At 38.1% G+C, this 23,294-nt stretch overlaps 1 protein-coding gene across 3 annotated transcripts in view; it reads left to right on the forward strand.

Annotated features, from left to right (window-relative positions):
• Nucleotides 1-23,022, forward strand: part of Kdm7a (lysine demethylase 7A) — a 71,250-nt gene extending 48,228 nt beyond the window's left edge. For all 3 annotated transcript variants that reach the window (XM_076566456.1, XM_076566457.1, XM_042273078.2), the window contains exons 10-20: nucleotides 4,387-4,478; nucleotides 7,008-7,097; nucleotides 8,615-8,824; nucleotides 10,347-10,471; nucleotides 10,659-10,813; nucleotides 12,122-12,219; nucleotides 12,655-12,803; nucleotides 12,938-13,146; nucleotides 14,472-14,557; nucleotides 15,493-15,766; nucleotides 16,683-23,022. In XM_076566456.1, the coding sequence (XP_076422571.1) occupies nucleotides 4,387-4,478; nucleotides 7,008-7,097; nucleotides 8,615-8,824; nucleotides 10,347-10,471; nucleotides 10,659-10,813; nucleotides 12,122-12,219; nucleotides 12,655-12,803; nucleotides 12,938-13,146; nucleotides 14,472-14,557; nucleotides 15,493-15,766; nucleotides 16,683-16,777 (1,583 nt within the window). In that variant the 3' untranslated portion in view covers nucleotides 16,778-23,022. The remainder of the gene's footprint in view (nucleotides 1-4,386; nucleotides 4,479-7,007; nucleotides 7,098-8,614; nucleotides 8,825-10,346; nucleotides 10,472-10,658; nucleotides 10,814-12,121; nucleotides 12,220-12,654; nucleotides 12,804-12,937; nucleotides 13,147-14,471; nucleotides 14,558-15,492; nucleotides 15,767-16,682) is intronic.
• Nucleotides 23,023-23,294: the final 272 nt, after the last annotated feature.

The raw sequence follows: 23,294 nt of genomic DNA on the forward strand, positions 1-23,294 counted from the left end.
AGGGAGGGAGAGGGAGGAGAGGGAGGGAGGGAGGGAGGGAGAGGGAGGGAGGGAGGGAGGGAGGGAGAGAGAGAGAGAAGAGAAGAGAGAGAGAGAGAGAGAGAGAGCGAGCGAGCGAAGGCGAAGCGAGCGCCTGGCTTATCTTCCGAAACTTCAAAGCCCACTCCCAGTGGCACACATTCCTTCCACAAAGCCACACCCATTCCAACAAGGCCACACCCACTCCAGCAAGGCCACACCTCCTAATATCGCCACTCCTTTTGAACCTATGGGAGCCACTTTTCATTCAAACCACCACAGCCACTATGTGAGTAATGGGAACTGAACCTGGGTTCTCTGCAATAACAGCAAGTGCTGTTAAACTGCTTTGCCACGTCTAGTCCCAGATGATGATACTATTACAGTTAGCTCTCAGGAAAACAGATGTAGAGATATATAGTGGTCTAGAGTCTAGACATTTATTTCTTTATCCATTTAATAGTTTATAAGAAGAAAGGTGAAATGAAAAAAAGTAACAACCTAAAGATTATTTTTAGTATGGTGTATATGTATACACAAACTGAGAGAGAGAGAGAGAGAGAGAGAGAGAGACAGAGAGAGAGAGAAAGAGACAGAGAGAGAGAGAGAGAGAGAGGACAGACAGAGAGGGAGACAGAGACAGAGTAAAACTCTGGGGTCATTTCCTTCCAAAGAAAAAAAGGGGCCCCAGCAAAGACGGCTCAGTGTTAAGGTGCTTGCTGTAAGTTTGACCACCTGAGTTTGAACCCTGGAACCACATAGGAGTGAAAGGAAAGAACCAATTCTACATTTGTCCTCTGAGCTCCCACACATACAAAACGATAGAAAACAAGACAAAAAACATTGATAAAGACACCACCTTAGTTTGAATGGAAGGTGAGAACAATGAATCCTTGCAGTGCAGTGTCAGGAGAGAGGTTGTGACAGTTTTAGAAGTGTGGTGTATGATGGGTTAAGGTTCTCCAGATGAGGAAGACCATACAACAGGAACCACCTGTGCTCTAGAAATGAGTCCTTAGTGTGAATCCATGACTCTGTCAAGTATTGTTCTTGGCTGAAGGGGTGGAAGTGGATTGCAGAGTTGCACCCATTTCTCAGTGACCAGGTTTTGTTATTGTTGATTTTTCCCTTGAACATAGTTTCCAAGTTTAAGTCTAAAGCAGTGGGAAGATGTATCACACACTTGTAAAAAATATCTATAAATGTCTTTGTTTTGGAAACACAGTCTGATTCCTGAACTCTCCTGTTAAGAGACTGGAAGTTTTACACTTGGTTGGTAGTACTTTTTCTTGCCTCTTTTCTCTTACTCTGACTCAGGGACATCAAGTTAATATCATCTGGTTAGCTAGATGAAGCTCTACTAATTCATATTTATTCTGTCTGTTTCTGTCTGCACCACATCCCTACAAATCTTTGCCACTCAGAAGCCCACTAACCTTTTAGAATAAAATAGAAATTTATCTGAAAGATGAAATTTGTTACTCATTAAATTATGGCACCTATTTATTCTTAGAAATAACTAGTATTTTGTCATATTACATAAAAATTCAGAAATACTGAGGTCTAGACATTCATTATTGAGCGCCCCCCCCTCACTTTTCTTTTCTTTTTTTTTTTTAGATAGGATGAGTATGTAGCCTTGGCTAGCCTGGAACTCACTGTGTAGACTAGGCTGGCTCGAACTCACAGAGATTGGCTTGCCTCTGCCTTCTCAGTGCTGGGATTAAAAGCGTGTGTCACCACATCTGGCCCGTCACTGGGTTTTCTAAAGAATGATCATGGAGCATTTGTCTCCATCTTCTGTAATATCTTTTGAAGTTTTGTAAAACCTTGCACTTACAGATCTTGATAGATTTATTCCTAGGTACTTTTCATTTTAGTGCTGTTTAAAAAATAGCATACTGTTGTATATTATTATTCCCATGGTGGGTTCATGTAAAATTGCTATTTTCATATTTCAAAATGGCCAAATACTGACAACTCCATATGGTTCAGCCTAATAATAGCAATGAGATGGTAGAGTCAAACCCAGGACCTTGTGCATACTAGGCAAGTGTTTTACCACTAAGCTACAATCCCATCTCTGAAATAGACTTTTCTGTTGTTTTGTTTTTTTGAGATGGTTTCTCTGTGCCACTGTGGCTGTTCTGGAACTCACTCTGTAGACAATGCTGTCCTCATTCACAGGGATCCACCTGCCTCTGCCTCCCAAGTGCTGGGATTAAAGGTATGTGCCACCACCATCTGGCTACACCAGCATTTTTCTTTTTCTTTTTCTTTTCTTTTCTTTTTTTATTTTTTTTATTTTTATTTTTTATTTTTTTTTTTTTGGTTTTTCGAGACAGGGTTTCTCTGTGTATTTTTGCGACTTTCCTGGAACTCACTCTGTAGCCCAGGCTGGCCTCGAACTCACAGAGATCCTCCTGCCTCTGCCTCCCGAGTGCTGGGATTAAAGGCGTGTGCCACCACCGCCCGGCTACACCAGCATTTTTCAGAGCATCAATTAAGTTGTTTTTGTTTTAGTAGCCATTACCTGAGTAATAGCCTTCTTTAAACTAGGTACACGCATGTGTATATGTTGGCCATTATCATAGACATTCATCTAAGAAAAATCTTGGTACCATCCCTACCGTATAATTAAGTTACATCTTCTTCTATAGTTAACTACTGTCTTGTCTTTTGCAATGATCCTTTTTTTTTAAAGTTTCACCAGTATTATTTCCATTTAAAACATGGGTGGTGAAACTAATACTTTATATTTGTAAATTTCATATAATTTTAGGGCTGGAGAGATGGCTCAGAGGTTACAGAGCACTGGCTGCTCTTCCAAAGGCCCTGAGTTCAATTCCCAGCAACCACATGGTGACTCACTACCATCTGTAATGAGATCTGGTGCCCTTTTCTGGCCTGCAGGGATGCATGCAGTCAGAACACTGTATACATAATAAATAAATAAATCTTTAAAAATAATTCATATAATTTCAAACTGATATTATCATGTGGACTTTAAAATTATATTTTATCTATTTTGGTATGGGAGGGTTGTGAGTCTGCCACTGCATGTGTGTCTGTGTCTGAATGTGTATGCATGCATGCATGCAAGTGTCCTCAGAGGCCAGAAGAGGGCATCAGATTCCTTGGCCCTGGAGTTATAGGTAGTTCTAAGCAGTCTGCTGTGGTGCAGAGAACTGAAACTCAGTCGTGTAAGAGTAGCAAGTGCTCTTAACTGCTAGGCTATCTCTCTGGTCCCAGTGGTTAAAAAAAAAAAAAAAAAAATCTTAGTTTGTATGTTTCTTAACATCTGTAATTTTAAATTTCTAAACATTTGTTTTCTGTTACTGTTATCTATGTTGTTGATTTCTAGCTTAATTGCATTTTGAACATATAAGTGATTCAGATCATTGTATATTTGTTGACGCCTCTTTATGGTCCTGCAATGCAGATGATGTGCTGAGTATATCTGAAAAAATGTGCATTTTGCAATTCCCAGGTGCAGTATCCTATTTATGACTGTTGAACCAAATTTTATACAGCTTGAGTTGAATTAGCTCCCTGTTTTTTCCAGTCCACTCTGTGTTTACTGGTTTTGCTAGCAATATCCCACTGTGATTGTGCAATTGCTTATTGTATTTTATGTTTTGTCTTGCTTTTTATATTTCACGCTTGTTAGTGTGCAAATTTTAAATGTTTTTCTAGTGAATTGAAATTTTGAGCTTGTTGAAATGATGCTTTATTAATAGTAGTATATTACTACAGCTATCTGAACTTTATTTTCAAAACTTGACATCTTTTTCCCACTGTTTTAAACTTTCCTGTATTTTTATATGCTTAATATAAGCATTTACTATCGTTACATTTTTTAAAAAAGATTTATTTAGCCGGGCGGTGGTGGCGCACGCCTTTAATCCCAGCACTTGGGAGGCAGAGGCAGGCGGATCTTTGTGAGTTCGAGGCCAGCCTGGACTACCAAGTGAGTCCCAGGAAAGGCGCAAAGCTACACAGAGAAACCCTGTCTTGAAAAACCAAAAAAAAAAATAAAAAAAAAGATTTATTTATTTTGTGTATAGTATTCTGTCTGCATATGTTTGCACGCCAGAAGAGGGCACCAGATCTCATTGCAGATGGTTGTGAGCCACCATGTGGTTGCTGGGAGTTGAACTTAGGACCTCTGGAAGAGCAGTCAGTGCTCTTAACCTCTGAGCTATCTGTATCATTACATTTAATGTAGTTCTGTTTATTTTTCTTTCTTGCCTTTTGAATTGATTATTTCCTGTGCTGTTTTGGGTGTTGTTAAGTTTAATACTTGATACTTGAGATATCCTTTTGTAAACTTTTAATTTCCTTCTCTCCCTTACTTCATCCCAACAGAACTGAAAGAAGATGGGTTCCAGCCTCAAACTTACTTAGTACAGGGAGTGAAAGCACTCCATACTGCTTTAAAAGTATGGATGAAAAAAGAAGTAAGTTGTTTTTGCTGATTTTGTTTTGGGGGGGGGGGTAAGATCATGAAAACAGTACTTTTGTTGTGTGGACAGCATTCGTGTGCCAGTTGTAAAAGGAATGGAAATTGTATTTTACATACTGTTTGTACTCTGACATATTATATACAGATGTACTGATTCTGATTAGAGAATAAAGAACTTTGGCTTTTGTTCTTGAAAAAACAAAATGCAAGTATATTTAAGACACTGACTAGAAAACAGACATGCTGGTACAGAGTAACAAGCCATGTTGAGCTCTTAGCATGTCAAGCACTGTGCTTTGTCTACCTGTGTGACCTTGTTTAGTCTTCAGAGTGACTGTGTGGGGCCTGAGTGCTGCTGGTGTTCCCATTTAAGTAACTTTCCCAAGAGAACTGTCAAGGCTAGGATAAAAAGTTGGACTCTTAAGATTGCAAGTCTCTGCTTTTTACCACCGTGGTAGGTTTGTATAAAATGGGCGTAAAGGAAGGGACAAGACTCTTTAATTTGTGGTTCATTTGTTGCAGTTGTCTCAGGCTTTTTCTGAGAGTTCATCCAAATCTGCATTTGGAGTTAGTGTTCACTCCTACTTCCCTTAGGCTTCTGCAGCATATTCTTATGCACTTAGACCTAAAACTAAGGTGTGGGATGTATGCATGTTTCCTTCACTAAGTGTTTGAACTCTTACTTCAACCCCATGGAGCTTCACATGTAAGAATAAATAATATGAATGGTATATATGTGTGCTAATGATTTCCAGATCCCTGATACCCATTTAAAATAAAATTCTTGCTATTAATGAGAGCCAGTGAGAAACTCAATGTCTATGAAGCACCTGCTGTGTAAGCCTGAGAACAGTTCGATCCTGGGGACCAGTGTAGAGGTGGAAGGAAACGCCACAAAGTTGTTCTTTGACCTCCACTTATGTGCTTTGGTGTATGTACACCTCTCTCTCTCTCTCTCTCTCTCTCTCTCTCTCTCTCTCTCTCTCTCTCTCTCTCACACTCACACACACACACACACACACACACACACACACACACACACACCTTCTCCATCATCATCATAATAAATTTTTAAAAGGAGATACTGGGATACAAGTACTAGGCTATGGTCCAGGCCATTTTATGTTCCACTTTACTTTAGGATTAGTGCTACAAATCTATCAGGGCAAGGTGCTATAGAAACACCCAGTAAAGACATGCCTTCCATTGTCAGATTTTATCATGTGTATGAGGAGGAAAAGCCCAAGTAAGTCAACAGCTGTGTAACATGATGAAACATAAGCTGTGGAAATTGTGTACCTCTGTCTCCTGGTAGAGGCTTTGGATGGCTGCCTCTCAATTGTGTGTTAGTGTTGCCTTGAGAACTTCTAAAAAATAGTCCCTGCATCTTACTCAGAATTATGGTTTTAATAGCTCTGGAGTAGAAGTAATCCTAAAAGCATCCTACATGATTTCTGTGCATAGTAAACTTTTATCACAAGTATGATTAGACATTGGAAATAGTGTATTTCCAAACATATCTACATTTTTAGTAAATTTGTTCAAAGACAGGAGGCAGTTCAGTATACTGGTTGAAACTTTGGATTCTGGAATCAGATATTTAGACTCAGATCTCATCTCCGCTAGTAAGCTGTGTCATTATTACCTAACACATATTACCTAACGTCAGTGTCTCAGTTCTCTCAGTTGTAATATGGCCGTGATCATCAGAACCTAGAAAAGTTGAGCACCCCCAATCTGAACTCTGAAACATCTCTAGTCCCAAGTATGTCAAGTGAGGAATCTCCAGCCAGAAGTATGTGTCATCCTGATATTGAGGTGATTAAATGAGTTCATGCTTACCAAGTGTACTTAACAGTATCAGAACACAGAGTTAGCACTATTCCATGTTCTTGTTGCTAACTAATTTGTTCCAGCAAGTTATATACTAAAAACAAGTCGGCTCTAAAGCAAAAATGGAAACTAGTATGTGTCTGAAAAATTGAATGTTCTTAGACGCAGAGAGTAGTATTTGTAAATAGACATAAAAATAGTAGTATTAGTTTGTAGTTAGCAAATATGCTCACTTGCCAATTCATTTCTTGTTCCTGTTAATGGTGTCTTTTTCTCATTTGCTTTTGATTATTAAACTTTTAACTCAAATTTATTCAAATTATACTTTCCATGAAAAACAAGGATTACTTAGTACCAGTGTTCCCTGTAAAAATCCTTATATATTTTGAATTAAATGTTAGGCTTAATTTCTTTATTAGTAGTTGTATTTAGAATCACAGTGGGATTTGAGGTTTAGAGTGCATTATATATAACATTCACTGTGAGACAAATCCATTTTAGACTTTAAAATAAGAGGATTTTATTTGATAATGTGGATCTCCTTAGGTGACATTCCACCAAGTATGTAAACTCTTGAGAATGGCTCAACATTATCAGCAGTGTCTTTAAAATATAGAGAACCTTATAAAGTAAATTGGGTTTAAATATTTAAGTGACTTTCTTTTTCTTATCTTTATTACTCCAAATACAGCTTGTATCTGAACATGCCTTTGAAATTCCAGACAATGTTAGACCTGGACATCTTATTAAGGAACTTTCTAAAGTAATTCGAGCAATAGAGGTAAGAATAGAAGTTAGGTGTTTGCTTGCTGTTGCCTTGAGTAGCAAATGGATCTGCCTCCATGCTGTAAATATTGAAAGCACTTACACATGTGAAGGAATAGAATGGGCTGAGTTAGCTTTACAGCTTTTAGGCTTCTAATGTCTTTTTTTTTTTTTTTTTTTTTTTTAACTGAGGACCGAACCCAGGGCCTTGTGCTTGCTAGGCAAGCGCTCTACCACTGAGCTAAATCCCCAACCCGGCTTCTAATGTCTTACAGAGAAATATAGAGTATTGCATTGTAATAAAATAACAAAGAGGTAGTTCCAGTTACTGTAAATTCCTCCAAAAGTTCGTGCAGAAGTCATACTATGATGTTTAGACCTATTTAGTTTCAATTACCTAGAGATGAATGTATGTGAAGTAATTAGAGGAAGGGATAAAACAGTAAGGTGAGTGAAACTGTGTTGGAAAGAATATTAGGGAATCCCTTGGCCAAAAATACTGGAGCAACTTGAGAAGTCAATGCCTTTGATAAAAACCCATATATGTGGTAAAGTGTTTTAATTATTAAAGAGCTGATGTTGGTATTGAAAAAAGGGGGTTCATTAAAGTAGTTCTTCAGGAAAGTAACTTGCTTAGTGTGTACTTTAAAATAAGAGGAAATTCTCTGGAGGAATGAAGGCCCCCTGGTAATTACATTAGATAATTTACATTTACACCTAGTAATTTACATAAGTCCTAATCTTACATTGGGACTGTGTTTGTAGAATGGGAAGAGGAGCTGGAAACATGGTTCAGCAGTAACAGGCTAGGGTCACAACATGATGTCAAGAATGGAAAGCAGTATACATCTAAGAAAATTAATGTCTTTTTGTTCTTGGTGCTGGGGACTGAACCCAGGACCCTGTGCTTCTTAGGCAAGTGCTCTCTACCATTGAGCTAAATCTTCAAACCTCCAAGAAAGATTACTATGCTAGGTTTACAGTCCATGGATAGAATATTTCAAGTATTTTCAGATGTATCAAAAATTATTAAAGAGTGATAGTAATGGCATGTAAATGGGTTTTCTATCAAAAGTCTTATCAAATATATATAAAATATATAACATACTACATGTAATATATGTGCACATGTGTGTCTCATGCATAGTAGAACCAAAACAGAATAAACTCAAAATTGATAGTTTAGTAACAGGAGTATCATTTCTGAAAATGTCAACTCCAGTTTAACATTACAAATTTAAGGTGGAAGTTTGGTATGGTGGTGCATGCTTGTGATCCTAGCACTTGGGAAGCAGAGGCACCCCCCCCCCCCCCAAATCTTCCCAAAGAAAACAAGGAAATGCATTGTTCACAAAGTGTGTGGAGGAAAAGAGAATAGAGATCTCAGGAAAGCTGAGGATTTGATTTTTGTCTTAGATGATTAAATAGGATGTTTATGTTTTTTAAAGTATTTTTATGCTTAATTGTTTAGTTGGGTAGGTATATGTATAAGGAGCCTTGCCATAAAACATGCTCTGAATTTGATTCTTATAGGAAGAAAATGGCAAACCAGTTAAATCTCAGGGAATTTCTACTGTGTGTCCAGTTTCACGGCCTTCAAATGAAGCATCTTCACCATATCATTCCCGGCGAAAGATGAGGAAACTTCGAGATCATCATGTTCGAACTCCTTCTAACCTAGACATCCTTGAGCTCCATACAAGGGAAGTCCTCAAAAGATTAGAGATGTGTCCATGGGAGGAGGCAAGTATATATGAGGATCAAAAAAGCGCTAGATAGTATATGTAGCAATCTGACTAGTTTCTGCTGCAGATTTATAGAGACTTGTATTTTTGTCTGTGGGAGATCATGAAGTCTAGTTTTTCTAGTCAAAAGTGTGGTGTTAGGGTACCTAGATTTCATTCATTTGCTGATATATTTATTAGTAAATAAAACAAATAAACATTTATCCAAATATCATACATACATTCTTCTGGGCTCTGAAGAAGATGCCAAAGCAAGCAAACTTGAGTCCCTACCTTCATGTAGGTTTTATCAAAATTTAAGTTGGAAGATAGGGATATAGATTAAAATAATACAATTTTAAGCTGGGCATGGTGGTACATGCCTGTAATCCTAGCATTTGGGAGTCTGAGGCAAGAGGATTATTGCAAGTTAAGGCCAGCCTGGGCTACACAGTGAAACCCTTTCTCAAACAAACTTCAGCAACAAAATGTGTTTCCAATGCTGAGTGTTTTGAGGGGCCCAGAACAGCAGGCAGCAAGGAAGTCGAGGCTGGCTGCCTTGCTGAAGTGCTTGCTCTCAATGCCTTTCGGGTGCTGCTGTTTGAACTTAGACTTAGCTAACAAAAGAAGTCAAAAGGAAACACAGCTTTGAATTAGTGTATCCAGCCAATACAATAAATTGTACAAATACGGAAAACCTGTCCTTGAGCCAACAGAACCAGTCCACCTATCAGAATGGGAGACTGGTAGAATAAATCTGTTTAAGTTGGAGAAGTTCTGGTGTACTGGACAGAGGCAGGAGAGTGAGGAGTAGTGGCACCTTATAAACCATGCTACTGAGTTTGTGATAACATTTGCATCATCCATAATTTTACATCTCAAGTAGAGAATTGACAGATAGTTGAACGTAAGATAGATGTATTGCTGACTTAAAATACTAAAAGAAGTTACAGTCATTACAACCTTTTTATGTGTAAGTTTTATATTTGGTATCATTATGCTGTTTTAAGATTAAACGGTTCTAAACCTACTTAACCCATAGTTATTTTGGGAAGCTTATTATGAAAATAATAAATAAATTATGAAAATGAAATAATAAAGTGGTGGCTCTTGTGCCTAGTGGTAACAGTTTGGAAGCGGACAGTCTTGGTGGGAAGGAATGAGGTCAGGGTTAAGGTGAATGGAAAGGCCCCACAGCTGTACTTCATCAAGAAGAAACAGCCAAGGAACATGAGATTGCCTAAGGCCATTTGATTCCAGCCCTTTAGCATCTGCAAGAAAGGGCTGTTTGGATTGGCTTTATGCAGATTTTGCATTTATATTACAAAATTATTTTATTGTTAATGGCCCTGCTGAAAGATGAGCAATCCTGAATGTGTTGGAATGAGGAGCTCTGGTTGTGGGACACTGAGATATCTCTAAGCCTAGATGGCTGCCCATCCCTCTACAAGGCAGGACCATGGGAGGAGGGGCAGTATGCAGTCTTTTCAGTTGAACAGGCCTATGTGGAGAATAAGTCAGTTCTGCTTTGTACTTTTAAGGACATATTGAGCTCTAAACTGAATGGAAAATTCAACAAACATCTCCAGCCATCCTCCACGGTACCTGAATGGAGAGCAAAAGATAATGATCTACGATTACTGCTGACAAATGGAAGAATAATTAAGTACGTACAGTAGATCAAGCTATCAGATTCATTTTTAGTGGATCCCTTTTGTTCACGTAGTCCCTTGTCTACATTCTTGCACAGCCAACCGTATTAGGGAAAGGGCCCCGTTCTGTGCTGTCTGAATGGAGGGCGGGGACACAGGGCCTTGCACGACTTCTGAGGCCGTTTCCTCTCTATGGCACAGAGATGAGAGGCCGCTGTTTGCAGATCGGAGTCTTTATACAGCAGACAGTGAGAACGAAGAGGACCAGAAACCAACAAAGAAGACAAACATCAAGACAGAAGAGAGCTCAGGAAGGGAGCGGGCAGCAAGTGAAGGCTCTCCAAAACCACTGAACAGTATGCTTCTTGTTCTTTCACAAATATGGAACTGGCTGGTGTTTGAACTGTTGTAGGATTAAAAGTATTTGTGTTTATAATACTGTTGGAAAATCCAAAGTATTTTTGGGTAGTTCATCGATTAGGAAAGTTCTGAATGTGAATGCCAGGGATAGATTACCAGTGAAGGGTTTTTTAAAGTCTTTTAAAAGTTCAGCCGGGCGTTGGTGGCGCACGCCTTTAGTCCCAGCACTCGGGAGGCAGAGCCAGGTGGATCTCTGTGAGTTCGAGGCCAGCCTGGGCTACCAAGTGAGCTCCAGGAAAGGCGCAAAGCTACACAGAGAAACCCTGTCTCAAAAACAAAAAAAACAAAAAAAAAACAAAAAAAAAAAAAAAAAAAGTTCATATGCTTTATGGCCTCTACTCCCCAAAACAAGTTTCAGGTTTAACTTCATTTCACAGGCGGCTTTTGCTAATATGTCTTTGGTTCTCATAATTAAGAGACATCTGGTTGGCTGATCTGCAGCTAATGGAAATCCAAGCAGTGTGGTGCTATTTGATTGACTAGGAAGCTTCTACTGGTGTGTTTATTGATTATCACCAAGGAAAGTAATAATAGGAATATCAGACACTGTAGTAATACCACCTTCTCCTTAAAGTCTTTCTTCTTTGAATAAATCTTAATTCCTGAACAGTTTTCAAGAACAGTATATACCGTTCCATCTAAAAAGTAATTAAAATCAGTATTTTTTGATGAGTAAGTGTTCTGCATAACGAATATTATTGGATTCATTTTGAATATCTGTTTCCACTAGTTCTCAGTAAGTCTGGTCCTCTGTGGTTGGTAACTCTGCCTTTGTTCACATGTCAGAGCAAGGCAGTGAGTGTATCACTGAGAACTGATGGGACAGTTGCTATGCAGCGGTGCTTGTGGAAGAGAAAGGCAGTGCTAAGAGCCCGGATTATAAACTACTTGAACCCAGAGTCCGTGAATGCAGTGAGCTTTGAGAGCTGCCTTTTTGTTCTCTAGAGAGGAAATGCAGGCAAAGTCAGAAGCAGCTTGTAGTTCATTTTAATTTTACAGCTTTTTTCCCCCCTCCCTGGGAAGAAAGAAATACCACAAATGTTTTAATGACATACTTCAGTCAATGGGTATCTTGGTCAATTAGAGAGAGAAAGACTGGGAAATAAAAACAGTGAGAAAGGAGAGATATTGTGGGGAGATGGAAAGACATCTTGAAACTGTTAAGTTAGAGATCATTTTTTTCAACTTGCCCCAAAGTTTGAATGACTGTTTCTTGTCCTTTCTCTTTTTGAATTCTTTTTCAGGAATTTTTACAAGTGTGAAATCAGAACTCAGGAATAGAACCTCAGAATATTCTGATGTTTCTGATTCAGAAGACTCTGGACCTGATTGCACTGCACTGGTATGAGTAGATCCCCGAGGTTTAGGGTGATAAACACCTGGGAGAGGAAAGCTTGTCTCTGGGCCGTGCAGCACAGGCTCCCCCTGTGGTGTACTGTGTGTACACACCATCCTGTGACTGGGCACGTTCTTACGAGTCTTTGTTAGGTTCTGGGAAGGGTGGCAGCAGACATTCTGCTGCTTACACTAAGCGCTCATGTGGTTTATGTTCTGACAGGTTATATTTTATTTTACCTTAAAGCGTGTAAGTGTGTTTTGTATTCAGGCAGTAGGTTATTACTATAGTTACTAGAAAGTTTTAGATTTTGATGTAAAACAGAAGTAATTTTATGATAATTAAGATTCTAACTTCTAAACAGGTAAACTTCAGTTAGTCTGTACAGCCTTGGTCAATTTCTTTTTAGCTTTGTTTCCATTTAATGATTTATTATTTCAGAAAATTAATTTTGCCACTGAAGATTCTGAAAGTTCAGGTGATGAAAAGAAACATGAAATAATATCGAACTTTAAGGAGGAATCTGATATAGTGAGGAACCTCCTTCAAAAGGGCCAGAAGCCATCTAGAAATGAAATTCCAATTAAAAGGTATGCTTGTGGATGGTGGTTGTTGTTTTATATTGTGATGTAAATGCTATGAAAACACCATTTGGTTTTTAAGTTTTACTGAATATTTTATCAGAAAAAATACACTGTTGTGTTTTTGGATCACTTGCTCCTAGGGAATGTCCTACCTCGACGAGCACAGAGGAAGAAGCTATTCAGGGCATGCTGTCTATGGCAGGGTTGCACTATTCCACGTGTTTACAAAGGCAGATGCAAAGCACAGACTGCAGTGGTGAGAAGAACTCTCTCCAGGATCCCAGCGGCTGCCACAGCAGTAACCCTGCGTTTAGGCAGTTGTATCGCTGTGATAAGCCAGTGGAATTTGGTAAGAAACACAAACATCAATCTCTGAAAAGTAATATATGACTCCCAATTTAAAGTGCTGTGATCCTAGTTGAGGTTAGAGATTATATGAATAAGGACTGTTTACCATTAAGACATACTTTAGTCATGTAAGATACAAGCATACTCACTCAAGAGTATAGGTCAGCAGGATGGCTCAGTGGGTGATGGATGACCCGAGTGTGACCCCCAGAACCCACGTGGTGGAAGGAAAGAACCAACTTTTCAAGCTGCCCTCTGACCTCCACACGCATGCTGTGGCACATGTGTACCTACACAACAGTTCATTAAACTGTAAGTGATACGGGGCCGAGAATTGTGCGAACTTCTGTCATTGCTCTTACAAAGATAGTCTTGTTTACCTGTCTACAACTGTAAGAGCTCCCAGAGCGGAAGGAATGTTTGGTGTTCTAAATGATCTGCAGAATCAGTCCATTTTCCTTTAGGAGAGGAAAAACTAGTTTTGAATAGTTTCTTTCTGACTGAGGCTATGCTTTCTCAAACTCTTTGAAAAGGAAATAGTAGGAAAAGAGCAGACACAGCATGTCAGTAATGCCACCTAGTGTTTCTTCCCTGTGCTTTCAGAGGAACAAAAGATGATTTCCCAAAAATCGTAGGATTGACAAAAGGACATGTAGTAATTGTGTTCAGTTCATAAATAGGGTCATCTATGCACTAGGACCTTGACCTCCATTTTACATGAAAAGGAAATATGATTTGATGAGGTTAATTTAACTTGCACACAGTCTAATAGGTATTATTCAAATCTGTTGGAATTTGAACCCAGGATCAACCCCAAATCTTTGCATATTGCATAAGAGCAAACTGAACCTTGGAAAGGTTTAATAGCTTATCTAAAGTTGCATTGGTATTTGGAAGAACTCAAGAATTTAAATCTGGGTTTGCCTGTCTTTATCTGCTCCATTTTTGCCTTCCCATAATCTGTTTGGTCCCTTAATTCAGGAAAATACATACCTTTGTCCTGATGAAAATATGTCATTTTAGAGACATGTGTATTGCATTTGGTTTACATCAACAACACATGGCCATAGTACTCAACTGTAGGTCTTCTGGCGTCTAGCACACAACCTATCATCTAAAGACAGTTTCAAGAAAATTGAAAGAAATAGCAAATTTGGTTGTGAGCTGCTAACTGTGGGTTTTTGTTTGTTTTAAGAAATATAGTGAAAGAAAAGGTATGTGAATGTATAAATGAAATGTCAGCATACATTTGCTTTCAGTTGTAAGCACTGGGCTAGTTTTAAGATAAGTTTGTGCAACGATAACTTAATCAGAACTTCTTTTAAGGATACCATGACAAGACTGCAGATCAAGATTTGAGGACTTCTTCTTGGACTAAACAGTTTGACAGAACTTCCAGATTTAATCCTCAGGTATATTCCAAAGTGGAAATATGAAGAAGAGATTTAGGATGTTCAATATTGTTTTTGCTTTTCTCTTTAAAACTCCATATGTCTATTTAGTTCCTTTCTCTTTTGATGTGCTCATGACCTCTCAGTTAATTTCAAGACTTACCAGTAACTTTTTTTTCCCTTAAAAATTGACTCAATTATTCTAAGAGATTCAAAGAGGACTTCTAGTTAAAAGAAAAATCAGGCTTGAGCCTGGATCTTGGAATTTTTCTAGCAAACAAAAATAGTAGAAATGAACCTTACACTAGCTATGTTTGAAAAGAGGTAATATGGGGAGGGCAGCAGGATAGCTCAGCTGTTAAAGGTGCCTGATATCAGGCCTAATGGCTTGGGTATTCCTGGGACCCACATGGTGGAAAGAGAACTCTAAAAGGTATCACATTGCAGTGAGAACCATGATGAGCCAAGGAAACCGTGGGTCTATTGCTTCTATTTCAGTTTTCCTCCCAATTCTAGGATAGTAGGCAGCACTTCTGGTGTTTGATACTACTTACTGCCGTAATAGAACTAAACTTCCAAACCCTGGGGTCTGTTATGGACCGAATTGACCATCATGAAGGGTAGGTACTGTCAAGCCCTGGTTAAGAGCACTTGCCACTAAGACTGATGGCCTGAGCTTGATATCTGGTACCCACATGATGGAAGGAGAGAAACAATTCCCACAAGTTGTTCTCTGGCCCCTACACATACATCCTGATGTTTGAGCAGGCATGTGTACACACACACACACACACACACACACACACACACGAAACATAATGTAGAAGGGGGATACAACCAAAATTGAGTAGTTTATTTCTTCATCTTTGGTGATTTTGCTAATGCAGAGAGCTTAAATATGTCATTTATCTGAAATATGAAAAAATGCAGCTACATTTTTTTCTTTCCTTCTTTAGGACTTAAGTAGAAGCCAGAAATACATCAAAAAGGAAAGCTCTTCAGAAATCAGTCAGAAGGCACAAAGCAGGCATTGTGTGGACAGCAGTAACGCAAGCATTCAAAATGGAAAGTACATGCTGAATCCCAGCTTGGTTTCAGGGCCATGCCAGATAAGAAATGGCAATCTAAGCCCAGAAAGGCCTGTTGGTGAAACTTCCTTTTCAGTGCCCCTTCACCCCACCAAGAGACCTGCATCAAACCCACCACCTATCAGCAACCAGGCAACAAAAGGTAACTTTCATATATTAGCAGGTTAGGTATATTTGTGACTCTGTAAAGGCAGTGGTAGCACGTAGGTACAGTTTCTATACCAGTGGATCTCAACCTTCCTAATTGCTTCAACCCTTTAATACAGTTCCTGATGTTGTGGTGACCCCCCCAACCATAAAATTATTTTCATTACTACTTCATAACTGTAATTTTGCCACTGTTAGGAATTGTAATGCAAATATCTATGTTTTCTGATGGTCTTAGGCGACCCCTGTGCAAGGGTCATTTGACACCCAAAGGGGTTGTGACCCAGAAGTTGAGAACTGCTGCTCTATACTCATCATCTTTTGTATTATTTTGTATCATGATGTGGGTATGAGCTCCTGTAGTAACAATGAGAGGATACTTAAGCCAATCCTAAGGGACAGGAGTGGCTTTCTGAGGCTCAGGAGGAAGTAGAGGCTTAAAAAGGATGAGGAGTTTGCTAGGCTAAGTTAAGGGAAGTACAGAACAGCAATGAAAACAGAGGAGAGCATGACTTGAGGCACAGAAGGGCAGTGGTTCCTGAGGAATGCATCAAGTTGTAATCTTGTTTAAAAACAAACAAAACTGCCGGGCGTTGGTGGCGCACGCCTTTAATCCCAGCACTCGGGAGGCAGAGCCAGGCGGATCTCTGTGAGTTCAAGGCCAGCCTGGGCTACCAAGTGAGTTCCCGGAAAGGCGCAAAGCTACACAGAGAAACCCTGTGTCTCAAAACAACAACAACAAAACAAAACAAAACAAAAAAACAAAACTTTGTTGCTGAGGCATAGTTTGGAGGGATGCTGGCCTTTCTCTTTTGTGTGATCAAGTGGAAGGGTTTCTGAGGTCTTAAGTCTTCCAGGTATGATGTGACAAATACACTTCTTGTATTAACAGTGTTGTTGGTGTTTTATAGGCAAACGTCCAAAAAAAGGAATGGCAACAGCCAAACAACGTCTTGGGAAGATCCTTAAACTGAACAGAAACGGCCACGCACGCTTCTTCGTGTGACAGCTGCTGCTGTGGCGGCGGCGGCGGCGCTCTTCCTTTGGAGTCCAGTCTTGGGGTGTGGAAGCCTGGCGTTTCCACCGCCCTGCCTGGAGCAGTTTGTGTGTACAGTAATACTGCCCGAAGAACAGAACGAACCTGAGGCTGCATTTTCACTGTGCCACACCCACTCAGCAATAACCCTTTGGACCTGGTTGGGGAGAGGAAGAAGGAGGGTAGAACCTTAAAAAGAGACCTTGAACTGGAAAGGGGTCTCTTGTCAGGGCTTGAATTTAATTTTGTTGTTGGTAGTGTCTTGATTTATTTTCAATAGTAGGATAAAGAATTATCAATAATTTATTTAACAGATTTTTTTTTAAAGTTAACAGCTTTTAAATTTTCTTTTTAAAGCTATTTATTTGGAAGATTTCTGGAGAAATATCTCACTAATTTAGATTTAAGAATGTGAAGGTTTTTAAATTATTTTTGATAGTGTATGTGTTACATGTGGGGAAGAGCCACAGTAACTGTAGCTAGTCTGGACTCTTAAATTTGATATTCAGGTTAAAGTCTTAAACAGGGATTTGATGCATTAATTATTTTAAATTAAGATGTATATGAAATCATTTTATTTTATATATTTCATGTGTTTTTTATAAGCTATTAGCTTCGCTTTTGCTAACATCCAAGGTGCATACTGTTATCCAGGTTGATTCCCTTACACCCCACCTTTCCACTGCAAATCCCCCCCCTCCCCCAATGTATTGAGACAACCCAAGACTCTTCTCTTTGCAGGGAAACACCTTCATAGCCAATGTTTAAGAACCACATAAAAGAGTCCTCATTTCTCATTTCTTTTGACATTGTGGTTTTCTTCTACATGTAAAGAAACAGGCTTGTTTCATTTTCATTTCTCCTGATGATATCTGGGTCCCAAAGAGAACAGCTTTAATATCTTTTTCCTAATGGGGAAAGTATAAGTTTGGTTAAAATGTCATGTTTGTAGTGTTTCCAAAAACCTTTATAATTACAGAGGGCCTTCTTCATACTGCTATTGTTGGAAGAGCCAACATGTACCACAGGTTATATCTTCCCATGCTTTTATTATCTAGACATAATTTTTTTAGAAATACAATTTGATTTAGGATGTTCAAATCTGCATAAAAGCCGTAATACAATAGGACTATACTATATTAAGATGTATAGAAGCAAGCATGTTGGAGTGTGTGTGTGTGTGTGTGTGTGTGATTTTCTGAATTATTTCAATACAGATTTGGAGTAAAATGGGTGCTTTTTGCAGTTTCTTCCATCTGTCTTGGCTAGTAGCATATGGAGGTTAAGTGTCTGGTTAAACTTTATTTGAGATAATCATTTATCTCCTTTATATGCAACTTTTACTAAATGCAAGTTTTCAGTTGCTTATAATAGTTTTTAGTCTCCCTATTTTCCCCCCATGGCATAAAAGTAAATTGATATTGGGGGTCTGATGGTATCATATTTTACAAATTCCTACAAAGACAATATAAGCAAATAACATGAAATTTATTTTTAGGGAGAAATATGGCTGTTTAATGAATTTTGTCATTTTCACTCAGCAAGGTAGTTGGACTTTCCCTTCTGCACTAAGCATTAAGTTGTAAGAAAAGAATAGTGTACCATTATCTTTCATAGTTGCATTCAAAACATGTATTTCCAAAGAAAAATATTTCTTACTCTGCCTCTTTTACAGTATTTCATGGTATAAGGAAGTTATGAGTTCACCTTTTTTGGTCCAGATTGTCTGGACCAAGGTTTTGATCTTCTTTTGGGTGTGAGGAAGAAGGATTTTGTATGGAATTCAGTGTCTGTAGAAGCTTCCCTAGCCCTTGCCTACACTATGCCATAACCAGTGGAGAGAGGAAAGCAGTCCAGCTAGTGGTCGTATCTCAAGGTGCCAAACTCTAGATTGACTGGCCCTCCTCGCCTTCCCACAATCTATCACTGTGATGTCTTTGTTTTCTGTTTTATTGTTAGAATACACATTTTTATTTAGATTAAGAAATAAGAAATAAGATAGATGATTTCTTTTTCCAATTATAATGATTTGGATTTTTTTTTTTATAACTCCTAAGAATTTTAACTACTTTTTTTTGGTAATAAAAATTAAAAATTTATTTTCATGAATTAAAATCGTGGCCAGTATCCACCCTGTGTCTTTAGGCTGATAAAACACTAATTTTGAGTTGCCAGTATTTGGAATTTTTAAGTAAAAGTACTGTGGATTCATTTTTGAACATTTTAACCCACAACTGACTAAATTACAAAATTTTTAGCAAGTTAATATAGTCACTAAGAAAGAATCCATGTATCTTTTTGTGAGTTGATAAAAATTGAGCCACATAGCCAGTGACTTTTCTAGTCAAACCTCTTATATATTCCCCAACTGTGATGTGTCCTTTTATCTCATAGAAATGGCTGAACTTTGAGGTGTGACTGCTAATAGGATCTGGGTTCAACAGTGATAGGTAGTCTCATTTATAAGCAATATACTACAGCTTAAGTAAGAAGACCGCAGTGATAGCATTTAGTTAGTTATAAGCAAATAAAATTGTAAAATTGAGAACTAATGATTCAACATATGCAGCTTTAATAACAGTAGTGATCCTGTTTTAATTCAACTAAGTGACCCTTAACCTGGAATCTACTGTACTGTAATTCACATTATATAATATCATGCTCTCCAGTACTGGTGAATGATTAATACAAACTGGCAGCTTAGTACTTCAGAATCTTTGGAATACATTGAAATTCATAAATACAGTACATTTTTGAAGCACACAAAATTGAACCATCTACTGAAACCACAAAATCAGAGGAGACAAGTCCATCTATATCACTAGTTTACTACTTAGCTTAATACTTAGTTAAATACTAGTTGAATACTATTCTGTGTTTTACTAATCCTAATTAATCCTTTTCAATGTATTTTAGTGTATTTATTCAAATGAGATCAGCAGGTATTTATCAGACATCTACTGTGTGCCCAGAACTAGTTAGCACTGTAGAGGAATCTCAGTTTCATTTTTTGTTTGCCTGTGAACGTTTGTCTTCTCCAGGATGTTAGCAGTATTGTTTTCACTTCCAAGCAAACTTGAGCAGAAGGTGACCCATTTGTAAAGAGAACAGAACAGAACAAAACAGTCTCATTTCGTTAGTTTCAACTGAGATGTACCACCGTAGAAGTGTTAAAAAACAAAAAGACCCCTGTCCATTAACATTTAAGAACAATTCCACAGGTTAGTCATTTCTGTTGGTAATATAAGGGTGTGGTACAGCTTAGAAGGAAGCAAAAGTCCTGCATTTTGGTCCATGCTCTGCCATTTATGTCAACTGAGCAATCTCGAGTCAGTATATTATTCCGAGTTTTATTTCTAAGTCCTAGTTTTCTTATTTGTAAGTTTGGATAAAAATAAATGATACTCAGTGAAGACTAGCCAGCATTCTTCAGCTATTATGTCAGCTAATTACTAAGTTAGATCTGATGCTGTGTGCACCTTTAGAGAAATCTGTAAATGAAAACTGCTTCTAACCATCATATTTACTTGATATCTACTCAATGTTCAGAGCATGCTACCTAAAAACCTGAAAAATTCCAAACAAGGTGCTGAATTAGAATCAGGCTTTATGCTTGAAGTGAAAGAAAAAGAAGTGAGCTGGTTTGTGGAAAGAAGAATGAGAGCTTTCATCAAGTCAGTGATTATTTAGCACAACAGAAAAGCTAGCTTTAGGTTTTTTTCAAAGAGAAATTAGTATAGTACTGTTCTCCAGATTTGGACTAGGGCAAAAATAAGGTGACTAGGAAAAAGAACTCCACAAAGACAGGTACTAACAGCCTAGGTACTGTTAGTACACTAGAGAGTAGTGTAGAAAGGTGAACTCAGCTGGAAGTGTTCAACAAAAATGAGTGTTGGCTTGCTTCAGAAGATGCTTTGCAGTGGCGAGACACTCCCTGAGAGCTGGTGGGAATCATGGTGTGGCCTAGTGTACTGCTGCTAGAAAGAACTATCACAGCAAATGTGCATTTTTAGTTTCCACATGGAGAAACAAGAAACTCCATAATGCAAATCTAATTATCTTTCAAGAATTCATCTTTCCTATTATATATTAAACTAATTGCTCCCTGTGTAGGAGAGAAGGTCTTGGCCTTTCATATGTATAAGGCCTTAGGTTTTATCCCTAGCACCACGAAGAGAGCAAGAGGAGCTAAAGCTTTCAGACTGGTCCTGGTACCCTAGACTTTTATCTAATGCAGTCTCAAAAAACTAAGCATTGTATCTCTTGTCTAGGGAAAGCTGGTCAAAAAGGGTGACCAACTGAAATAGGACAGGTTTTCCTAGGGATACACGGTGGCTTTGGGATTTCTGATCCCTTGTTTCCTTACATAGACCCTGTTCTGTGGCACTGTAGCCTCTGCTTGTTTGTGGATGCTGTCCATATATGTTCTTGAATCTAGACAGAAAAAAGAATTAGTGTACTCCTAAATTGCTGTTGAGAGTGATTAACCTTCCTACTGTAGCCTTACTACTACTACTAACCTTTCCCTTACTTTGCTTTCATGCTGTAAGTGAAATAAATATTTGATACCCTTTCTATAAATATTTTTTAAGATATAAACATTTTTTTAAAAAGCAAGTGTCTATTTCCAAAGCAGCTGGCATATCACTACCATGGTTTAATTATTCTGTAATCAGTCTCCCCTCTTTACTGGGGAGAAGCAAATAACACTCATTGGAGAAGCCCTTATTAGGTTCCCCTTCACACTGGGTGTCCTTCTAGTTTCTCAAGGCTTCGTCTTAACTGGGACATTACACTTTTTGTTTAAAACCTTTTAAAGGATGTATCCAATGATTCTTCCAACAAATTTACCTGTTCTGCACTATTCATTAATGAAACCCTGGCTACCACGTAGCCCTTGACCTCCAAGTAGTTTACCTATGCAAGACCTGTGATACTCTAGATTCACTTTTCATTACAGAAAGCAGTCATAAATGTAACTTAATCATAAAAGGTTTGTCTTCAACAAGTTTTTTTTTTCTTTTTCAAAATAATCAGTTATTTTCCCTCCATATTTCTTACCAAAACAATTATCATAAGTGCTAGAATATATACTGTTTTGCAGGAATAAAATAACCAAGACATATGCTTATATTTCTTTGGTGGATTTTGTTTGGTAAGAAATGCCAGCATTAACTGTAGAGTTGCTTGCTTGCCTAGAATATTTTTTTCCTCTTAAGATTCATAAGTAACATTTTATTTTCACAAAGCATGCATATAACTTACACAATGTAGTCAGGGACCTGAGGTGTAACTTGCTAAGTGAAACCCAAGGTTATTTTATCTTGCAAAAGAAACCTAAACCAAACTAAGGGCCTTACAGTTTATGGTTAGACCGAATCAATGCTGTAACCTCGGTTTTTCCACAGACAGCTCTTGACTGCACAGGCAAGTCATGCAGTTGTTGAGTAGGAAATAGCACTGAGAGGAAATGCATGTGCATCTTTGCAGACTGTATTTCCTTTGGAAAAGACTTTTCTACTTTTAATATAATTAAGCCATAACAGTTTCATGCTGTGGAAAGGATGAAAAGGTTCATTTTAAGAGATTATATAGTATGAACTTTCACATTTATTGTGAAACATCTAACTTTGCCAGTGTTTCAGCAAGTTTTCTTTTGGGGTGTTGGAGGGTGGTAATGGGGAGGGGTAGCATTGGTTTAGGGGTTTTAACTCTGTGAAATTTGAAAAGAGGACAGTTGTTGGCTATGGTACTTACTAGTTTTGTAGTAATGTTTTGCTAGCCTGACTTTCCTTACTGGTTTTTATGTCCATGGTCCCTGGTGACTGTTACTCTTCTTGTTTGGGGTGTGTGCAGAGTAGTGTCTCATCTGTGTGTAGGCAGTCAGTGTGTGTGCACATGTGTCCTTTGACTACAGAAACACACTGTGTGACAATGGAATGGGGTGTGGCTGGGAGTGGGATGCCGAAGCTTTAAGAGCGTTTGTTTTTATTCAGAACAGTATTTCCCATCTTTTGCCTGCAGGCAGGGAAAGTGTACAGTATTTATTTTGTTTCTGTTTTACTCTGAATTTGTAAGTCTTTAAGTAGCTTATATTATTATTATAGAGGAAGACAAGTGACTTGCTTAAAGTTGTACTTAGAATTCTTACTTCCTAATTTCTGTATTTTTAAATATTGAAATTAAAATTGTATTATTTCTGTTTTGATTTTTTAGCACTCAGTGTATTTTTTGCTTATTTTGTTTAAAAGCATAAATGTTGAAAGTTGTATAAAAATGTGTCTGAAAGAAAAAAAATCTGAATTCTATATCCAATTCTGACTTTCTGCTCCCTTTTTCTGAATCTCGAGGCACTACAATGTGGTAAACTACAATGTGGTAAACTGTTGTGTTCTTACCATTTCTGAGGATTTAAATGTGAAAAGTAATGTCTTTTTAAAAACATTTTACTTCTTTAATGGATGAATTCTTAAGAGTGTTCACTGGC

The sequence above is a fragment of the Peromyscus maniculatus genome, chromosome 3 (assembly GCF_049852395.1).
Source record: "Peromyscus maniculatus bairdii isolate BWxNUB_F1_BW_parent chromosome 3, HU_Pman_BW_mat_3.1, whole genome shotgun sequence".
NCBI lineage: Eukaryota > Metazoa > Chordata > Mammalia > Rodentia > Cricetidae > Peromyscus > Peromyscus maniculatus.